Raw genomic sequence first — 10,119 nt, forward strand, 5'->3', positions numbered from 1 at the left:
CCCAGGGCTGCATGCTAAGCCCCATCCTATACAACCTCTACACCTACGACTTCACCCCCGTCCACCCCAGCAACTCCATCATAAAGTTTGCAGACGACACCACCGTGGTGGGCTGCATCTCGGGGGGGGGACGAGGCGGCGTACTGGGATGAGGTGGAGCAGCTGGGCAAGCTGTGCAAGGTTAACAACCTGCTGCTGAACCAGTCAAAGACCCAGGAAATCATCGTGGACTTCAGGAGGAAAAAATCTGAGGTCCAGCCCCTGCTCGTCGATGGAGGGAGCGTGGAGAGAGTCTCAACTCTCCGATTCCTGGGGGTGCACATACAGGATGACCTGTCCTGGAGGACCAACACAGCAGCCATCATCAAGAAGGCACAACAGCGGCTCTACTTCCTGAGAGTCCTCAGGAAATACCACCTCAGACAGGAGCTGCTTGTGACCTTCTACCGCTGCACAGTGGAGAGCATCCTCACCTACTGCATCTGCGTGTGGTTCTCCAGCTGCACAGCCGCAGAGAGGAAAGCGCTACAGAGAGTCGTGAGATCGGCCCAGAAGATCATCGGCGCCCCCCTCCCCTCTCTGGAAGAGCTGTACAACACACGCTGCCTCAGGAAGGCCTCCAAGATCTCCAGGGACCCATCCCACCCTGGGAACGAACACTTTGTTCGGCTGCCCTCAGGCAGGTGGTTCAGGACCATGTCCGCAAGGACAAATAGACTGAAGCTCAGCTTCTACCCTAGGGCCATTCAGGCCCTGAACACAGCAAAGACCTAGGTTCTAGGCCTTGGACAATCTAAACAATTTGATGGCAGCTACTAGATTGTAATCATAAGTGCAATACTGAAATACAACATGTGAACATTTCAAACTTGCAAACTGCGACACTTTAAATGAATGTGCAATAATACTATGTGCAATATGACAACCCTCGTGTACATATGGTTCAGAGATAGGAAATGTTAGGATATTTATAGCATAGCATAGAGTACAGCACAGTGTTTTATTTGTATAGTATAGTAGTATAGTATAGTGGATAGTGTATATAGCCTTTATTTATGTAAACCAGCTCTTTTCCCTTCTTGTTTTTAGTATTTTTTTCCTAGCACCAGGGGAGCCCCCCCTCCTAAATTCCGTTGTATGGTACCTGTACTGTATTAATGACAATAAAGACCATTCGTCTGATCAAGGGGCACATAAGCTCATTCACAGGTTGCGTGTGTGGAGTAACTCTCGCTGTGAAACATGAACAAAAGACCATGACACCTTTCATGAGGCCTGCTCATTTTATTGTGCATTTTGTGTCTAATGTACAAAGGACATTAGTCTCCTCAGATGTAACTGGGGGATCATCATAATCTGGGTTTGATTATTGAGACTTGGCCAAGCCGATCATGTTGGAGCCTCTGTTGAAGATGGCATAGTACTCTCTGATGAAGACGTCACCCAGGATCCAGAGGCTGCTGCCACCACTCTGGAACCCAGTGCTGCAGCCATAGGAGGACTGTAGGGGTGAGACAGACATAAAAAGACAGACACTGACTTAAACCCAATTGAACATTTGTGGAAGCAACTGAAGATCCAGATTCACAAGAGGGCCCCCGGCAATCTTCAAGATTTAAAGACAATCTGTGAGGAATGGGCCAAAATCACACCTGAATAGTGCAGGCGATTAGTTACTTCATACAAACAGCACCTTGAAGCTGTCATTACAAACAAAGGCTTCTCCACTAAGTATTGAATTAATTTCAGTTAGTGTGTTCAATATTTTTTTGCTGTTTCATTCCACTTTATTACGCATAACTTTATTTACATATGGACTTTAATGTTTAGATTTTTTGTCTGGTTTCTTTGAGTTAATACAAAATCTTGTGCAAATTTCACTTGAATAGGTTCATTGGAAATACATTTGTGACACGGTTTCATTAAAAGGTCCGCATCTCGGCAATTGTGAAACCTCGCAATCTAGCCAAACTAGCCAAGTCTTGTTGTGAAAAAATGTGTTTTCCGGTTTTTGGCATAGGACGACAAATGAAGCGATGAAGAACCCACTCGATATCATATCCAACAGTTTTACATTCACTAAATACCTACATTTAGTTAGCAAAGTCGGATGGGGGGTATTAGTGTGGCAGTGTGTGTAGCCACGCACACCCCAGCTGTATGTAAGGAGCCATCTGCGTGTGGACCTGTCTGTTGACAAGTTTACAAGATGGTGCTGAAGCTCTCGCTAATGCTATCAACAGAATTTCATAAGCAGGCAGACATATCGACAGTGGGCAATAAATGAACTCCTTAATATTGGACGATACATAACGGGAACTCCGAACGGGAACCCAGAATCTGACGATGACGAAGAAGGCAACGGAATTTCAGACATTGATATCCACATCAGTTCACTATCCATGGCACAGTCGTCTGCAGACAGACCTTCTGCTGTGTTCTTGGGTACGTTTTAGTGAGTTACATGTGTTGTTTACTTAGGATAGCCAAACAGTTATTTGTTGTTTTGTGAGTAAGGTAGATAGCCCCGTTGTTAGCATCAGTTATCAAACCACTGAAACTGTGCTGACCACAATCATGCCACCCCTCTACAAAACTAATAGGAGATGGTGGGAGGAAGAAATAGGTTGTCAAAGATAAAACATAATGAATAAATACATTTGTTTTAGACCTACTAAACATGCAACATACTGTAATATGTTTCATGCACCATTTTAGTGTGTTTGTGTGTACCAGCTAGCCAAACAAGTGTTAGCTAGCTAGCTAGCTTTGTTAGAGATATAATAGATTATAGAAAAAGTAAATGCTTTTGTAATGAACGGTAATGTTGTGTAGAATCAAAAATAATGATTAATTCATTAATATGTAGATTTGCTGTAGAATAATACTGTGGATTGAAATGATTTCACTAGCCTACTTCGGGAGCGTACCTATGTTCCCCGGGTCCTATGTTCCCCGGGTCCTATGTTCCCCGGTTCCCCGCTTCCGAAAAAGGGTCCTATGTTCCCCGCTTCCGAAAAAGGGTCCTATGTTCCCCGGGTCCTATGTTCCCCACTCCAGAAAAAGGGTCCTATGTTCCCCGGGTCCTATGTTCCCCGCTCCAGAAAAAAGGTCCTATGTTCCCCGGGTCCTATGTTCCCCGCTCCAGAAAAAGGGTCCTATGTTCCCCGGGTCCTATGTTCCCCGCTCCCTCCGTGGAGGGAGTTGGAGGCCCGTCTACTGAGGCTGAAAGAACAATATATTCAGGGCCTCAGACATCTGGCTTCGTACTGGAGCGCTGTCAGCCGTAGCGTCCTTATGGGCTAGATCGAAAGGGGTAGACTTTTGTTCCCTTTTTTTTGTTTGATTTTTGCATTCATGCACCTTTATTTGGATAGCACTTTTCAAACAGATAATCAGGAGGAGGTTATTATGTTGTCCAGTAGGCCTATGTTATTTGTTATTTGGATAGCACTTTGGCCTATGTTGTTGTTATTATTATTAATATTGGCCTAATTTAATTATTATTGTTATTGTTATTATTGTTATTATTTACGTTTACTGTTTGAAGTAAATATGTTGTCCAGTAGGCCTATGTTGTTGTTATTATTATTATTATTGGCCTAATTTAATTATTATTGTTATTGTTATTGTTATTATTTAGGTTTACTGTTTGAAGTAATTTGAACCATATGCACAAACATAGTTTAATTAGTTGGTTGCAATACAAGCCTATATTTTGGATTGATATCTCTACTGTATTTATTTGATTTCGTTTGACAAAAATATAGAAAAAATATTTAATGTATAATGTGTATATATATATATATATATATATATATATATATATATATATATATACACTGTCACTGGTGTTCTTTTAGGAATATAAGATTTTCAATTCCATCTCGAAAATGATCTATCTAGGGAGTTACACTCATCAACACGGAGCATTATGACGTCACGTTAACTCGCTGGAGCGGGGAACATAGGACCCTTTTGCGGGAGCGGGGAACATAGGACCCGGGGAACATAGGACCCTTTTTCGGAAGCGGGGAACATAGGACCCGGGGAACATAGGACCCTTTTTCGGAAGCGGGGAACAGGACCCGGGGAACATAGGACCCTTTTTCGGAAGCGGGGAACATAGGACCCTTTTTCGGAAGCGGGGAACATAGAACCCTTTTTCGGAAGCGGAGCTAAGAAATCGGGGAACATAGGACCCGGGGAACATAGGACCCGGGGAACATAGGGATGACCCCCCTACTTCTTACAGAACAACAACAGTACACTGAGAGTCTATGGAAAACCTACACTAGCAGTGTGTCCACACCTCTGACCTGACATCTGTGTTACAGAATGAGGAGGTGAGAGGTTCTGAGAGATGACACCTTGATGAGTCACCAGCCCTCCAGGTATTTGTCATTGTCATTGTATAAGCAATTCTATTTTATTAACATAGTAGTATTTTGTAAAAGTGGTAAGTTGGTAACAGTGGGCAATCATTTTAAATGTACTGTCTGCTTTTTTTATTACAGCTTTTGATGCCCAGATGGGATGGGAAGGAACTACACCAAGTCCCACAAGATGCTTTATGGACTTTAATGATAAATGCATACACAGGGACACAACATTATTATTTTTTACCATTATATTATTGTATTGCTCAATTGTATCTAGCCAAATGTTTTCCATTGCCATGAATGTCTTGAATTATAATAATAATAATAATTATTATTATTATTATTATTATTATTATTATTATTATTCAGCTATTTAAACGTGTCAGCACTGCAATTTTGTTTCCTGAGGGTTAGCTGACAACCCCACTGACAGATGACAGGTAGGTAATGACAGGTAGTGTAATGGGGGAGTGGTTGTCTTGAGGGTGTGGTTGTCTTGAGAGAGTGATTAGGGTGGAGTTAACCAGCTATTGTTCCCACCCATTACCTCTGTGAAAAAATTCTGGGAAGACTTTGAGCCTGGTTTTCTCAAAATGGTAATTTGGAGGTTATCAACATTCAAATATCCATGACTTCTTCAACTTGTTTCAGATTTCAATGTATGACACATCATTTTAAAGCTTACAATCTACCCTTTTATAATCTGGAAAAAACAGAAAAAATATTTTGCCCTACTTGCGGACTTTTTAACCATGCCCTGTCACATTTACTGGACAAAATGTTGATGTGTTCATTACTTATTTCCCCCACTGTATATTATAATATAAAGCCATTGCTTTCCGAAGTATGTTTAGATGTCTGCAAAATATTGTGCACATTTTAAAGCGGAGAAGGAAGAGCACTTCACTGTTGTCAAATGTCATCAAAATGCGATTGTTTTCAATGCAAATCAGAATTGTGTATTATACTGGATAAAATGTGCGGCCTGCCTGCTTAGACCGCGGTCGAAATGACACATATCCGATTCGTATCTGAATGAGGCCGGCATGAGAATGAGGCCTGAATGGGATCTGAGAATAGCAGATTTAATGTGCTTTTTTACTGCTTACACCTACATCTTACATATCCCATCAGTGCCAACATCGGAATTGTGTCACTTCGACCTGCGGTGTAAATGCAGCCTTACACACATATACACACACACACACACACACACACACACACTCATACAAATACAGACAATCACACACACACACACACACACACACACTCACACAAATACAGACAATCACACACACACACACACACACACACACACAGTGCAGTGGTCTCACCTTGCGGATATAGGCAGAGCCTGGGAGAGTGAAGGCGTGTCCGTTGATGGTGAAGGTCAATGAAGGCAAGTTGTTAATGTTGTTACAGTTCACATTATACTGAGGGAGGTAGAGAAAGAGGAGATGAGTGAGAGAGAAAGGGAGAGAAGAACATAATCAACACCCTGCTATGAGAATGAGATGTACAGTACTGTTAAATGTGTTAATCTTTTTATTACGACCTACACACTGTAATCGAGCAAACACACTGAGTGTTTGGGGCTACAGCAGGTTACTTACGCCGCCTCCCACAGCGGTGTTCATGGCAGAGATGTCACTTGAGGGTCCAGCAATCAGAGAGGTGCCTGTGTCGATGATAGCCTGGCACCCACCATTGCAAGCCACAACCTGGCCATTGACGGTGACGCTGGAATAGACATGCCATGCAGTTCAGGAGCTTGACATTTAGCGGTACATCAGATGCCAACACAAAGCTCAAACACTTTCAGTTTTCATTGACCCTTTCATCCCCTTTCATTTCAACAGTGCTTGAGTGCTGCCAGTGCTTGAAATGAGTAGGACCATTTTATAAACCCTCTATGACCTTCTATTAACATCTAAAACCACTACCATGTTCTGTCTGCAGTAATCCAGCAGTATTTAAATGTTATAGGACCATAAACAATCTGCTTAAACCCTCCATAAGCCCCCTATGGTGCTGTACCTCTCCATAGTGATCTGCCAGTACGTCTCAGAGGACAGGGGGATCCAGGTGATCTGGCCTTGGTAATGGTTGGGGTCAACACCACCAAAGGTCACCTCACTGCCACTCTCAGAGTTACTGAAGGAGAGAGAGGGAGAGAAAGGGGGAGGGGGGGTTATGTATTTGTAGTCAAAACAGTCTGATAGCCATCCACACCTGTTCAGATAAAGACAGGCTGTTAAGGCTGCCTAAAAGAAAATCTGGTGAGGAAAAGATGCTCCGGACACTCCAGCTCCTTCTCTGCTCAGAAAAAGAGGAACTCTCTCCAGCTCCTTACTCGCTCAGGTAGACACCGAACATGTCCTGGGTGACGAGACCCTCAGACATCATGTTGTCAAACACGGGTGTGGCCCCAGAGGCTGCCAGCTGAGGGTAGGCCAGACCCAGGATACCATCTGCTTGCATATAGGTCATGAAGGGAGCCTCCGTCTTACTCAAGCCAAAGATCTGGTTCTTGACGGAGATCCCACCCACCTGAGGAGAACACGCCATGGAAATGACCAGAAGAACAGAAAAAGGTGGATTGTGCAAAATACCAGCTATCATGATGAAATGTGAATGAGCCATGTTCTAATACCAGATATCATGATGAAATGTGAATCAGCCATGTTCTAATACCAGATACCATGATGAAATGTGAATCAGTGAGAATGTGAGAATGTGAGAATGTGAGAAAACCGACCCAACACCACCTTGGTGTTAAGCACGGTTAAGTTCCTCACCACAACAGTATCGTAGCCCTCCAAGCCAGTCATGCTGCCAGTTCCATAGTAGATGGAGAGGCTTTTGCCAGCGTTCCGGTAGGTTGAACTTTGGCTTGGGTTGAACTTTTGGTGGTTTTCTGTAAGGAGAGGTGGTTGTCTTTGACTAGGTCATAGACCAACTTACTGTTACATTGTGTGCGTGTGTGCGTATGTACTTGTATATGTGTGTGTGTGTGTGTGTGTGTGTGTGTGTGTGTGTACATACGGCAGGCCTGGCTGTTGCAGTAGGTAGAGGGCACCCACAGGTTAGAGGAGCCAGTGTCAAAGACCACTTTGAAGGACTGAGGGGGAGTACCAATAGAGATCACACCATAGTAGGCCAACTAGGGAGAGGAGAGACACAGAGAAACCACAAGACAAGAGAGTCAAAGGCAGAACTCCCAACAAAAAGCAAAAATGTAAATGTCATCATTTTGCAGTGTAATTAAAGGCAGTGCTGTGACTGCCAGGACACTCTCTTACATCAGCGTCATTGGTCATGGGCTCACTGGAGACGGCGAGGGTTTGGTCGAACTTGGAGGCGGGGTTGTAGGGGTACTTGACCCGATACTCCTCCCACAGACCCAGCTCCTCCAGACGCTCCCTGGCACTCTTCCCCTTTATGAGAGGGAAGCTGGAGGGAACAAAATGAATAACATAAACAATTACTTGTGTTCAATATATTACCTATTAAATATCCAGATCAGTCATGGAGGAAACGGAGCAAAGTAAAATGTGATCTTTTGACATTACGAACACATTCATTCATCATGGTGCATTATGGCAGAACTTACTGGATGAGACACTCTGAGAGTGCCACCATGGCACACAAGACGATAGCCCACTTCATGATGTCTGCTCTGGTCTGGTTCCACCTGGCAATCAACAAACACATCAATCTAGTTCTTTGTAGCGCACCCTTAAGTGTTTAACAGCAACTTGAGACATGAAGAGCCATCAGGAAAACCTCAATAAACACAGTAGGAAGAAACCTTGGGAGGAACAAGACTCACCTGTAACTTCCTGTGAATGAGTGACTTGGAATAGGTGTGTGGTGTCTTTTATACAGGTAGACCAGCACCTGTATCTATCTCCATCTTGCTTTATCACAGCAATTAGCTACAAAACACACATGCGTTTTCCACTGCAGATGATAAGTAAAGGAGGAATATTGGATAACCTGGTGACAATGTCAAATTTTGAAAAAGTGCTGCCCTGGCAGAATCGTTTCATGACGTCACATGGGACACAGAGGACACTCCAGTTCAGCTTGCTTTGTAATAATCATGCTGCATGCAGATGTAATACAGGTCTTGGATTTTAATGTTTTTATGTCCAGGTAGAGTAATTATTAATGTTTTTATGTAGAGCGATACAGGTATATCATTTACATTTACATGTTTGGCATTTTGCAGACACCTTTATCCAAAGCGACTTACAACAAATACATTTGTTTAAATAAGTGAATCATATATCCATCAGCCATCACAATAAAAAGTAATCTCAGCTTGGACCAGGGGCCATTGGCAGTCATAATGATAGGATTCTTAATAGGACTAGATGTTAAAATCCCTAAATAATTAGCACAACAATTGACTGAGTGGAGTTGGAGATGTCCTCTTGGGTGGAGTGGAATTTGGCAATGATCACGTGGTGCCACCAGTACGACACATCTTCAGTTGTGGTCCCCGACCTCATTGGGTGTTTCGGCCATTTATCACAAGACACCCTCTGCCGAGGTTGGCCCACCACAGGCTGATCAGGCCTTTGTGTGTGTCGCACGGTGGCACCACGTGGTCATTTGGGAGCCCATGTTGGGTCCCTACGTTTCAGCCACAGCCAGTGACTGCTCCGTTCTGCTGCAGTGGACAGTTCTTTAATTGCCTTCCGTTGGGCCTGTCCTCTGATCCCTACTGCCCTCAGGAGCCTTGTGGTGGAGCTGGCTACAAAGCCTCTGCAGCCCACCTCCACTGGCCACACCTTCACGTTCCAGCCCCGCCCCTCTGCTTCGACTGCTAAGTTGGCATACCGCAGCCTCTTCCGTTCGAATGCCTCATCGATGGCCTCCTCCCATGGGACCGTCAGTTCTACGATGAAGACACGCCGGCAGGACTTGGACCAGAGGACTAGGTCTGGGCGCAGGTTGGTCGCTGCAATTTCGGGTGGGAAGGTGAGCCTCTGGCTGAGGTCTACCCAATCCCGGGCTGCGTTCAGTGGGCCTGAGTCTGGAGGTGATGGCTTGGTCCGCTGTTTCTCCCCTTCCCGGATGAAGATTGTTTTCCGTGGAAAGGTAGTCTGGGCATTTAGAGGCATGGCGTTGGTGGTTACCCTCTTGTGCTCAAGTTCGGCAGCCAAGCACTTTAGCACTTGGTTGTGGCGCCAGGTGTATCTTCCTTGAGTTAGACTGGTCTTGCAACCCACCAAGATGTGTTTGAGGCTTGCTGGGGCTGCACACTGGAGACAGGCTGGGTCCTCTTCATACCAGAGATGTAGGTTGGTAGGAGAGGGCAGGACATCATATGTGGCACTGATGATGAAACTTAGCCTATTAGACTCCATGCTCCACAGCTCGTTCCATGTGATTTTCCTCCTCTCCACGCTCTCCCACTTCATCCAGCGGCCTTGCTGGGCTTGGGAGACTGCCTTGGCGCACCTGGCTGCTTCCTCCTGGTGGCGCACCTCCTCAACCACCATCTTCCGCCGTTCGGTTGGAGTAGCCTTTTGCCATGTGGGTGTTGTTGTTTCCAAACCAAGGCCCCCTCTGCCATGTTGGACATGCCCCACTATATCCCGGTGTCTGAGGGCGGTCTTTGCCACCGCAACTGCTGCAGATGGCTTCCATTTCCTCCCCGTTGCTAGGATCGAAGCAGCACCTCTGACGAATAGATCCCGGGATTCTGTGAGAGTCATTTCCAGCC

The 10,119-nt window shown here is 44.9% G+C and overlaps 1 protein-coding gene across 1 annotated transcript; it reads right to left on the reverse strand.

Moving 5' to 3' along the window:
- Window positions 1-1,366: 1,366 nt before the first annotated feature.
- LOC308168088 (pepsin A-like) lies at window positions 1,367-8,051 on the reverse strand (the record flags this gene model as incomplete). The annotated part of the gene is made up of 9 exons (XM_080542563.1): window positions 1,367-1,501; window positions 5,717-5,815; window positions 5,996-6,122; window positions 6,420-6,536; window positions 6,736-6,932; window positions 7,181-7,299; window positions 7,428-7,545; window positions 7,685-7,835; window positions 7,996-8,051. The coding sequence occupies 9 exons, from the start codon at window positions 8,049-8,051 to the stop codon at window positions 1,367-1,369; spliced, it is 1,119 nt and encodes a 372-aa protein (XP_080398689.1).
- Window positions 8,052-10,119: the final 2,068 nt, after the last annotated feature.

The sequence above is a fragment of the Nansenia antarctica genome (assembly GCF_963989245.1).
Source record: "Nansenia antarctica genome assembly, chromosome: 11".
Classification (NCBI taxonomy): domain Eukaryota; kingdom Metazoa; phylum Chordata; class Actinopteri; order Argentiniformes; family Microstomatidae; genus Nansenia; species Nansenia antarctica.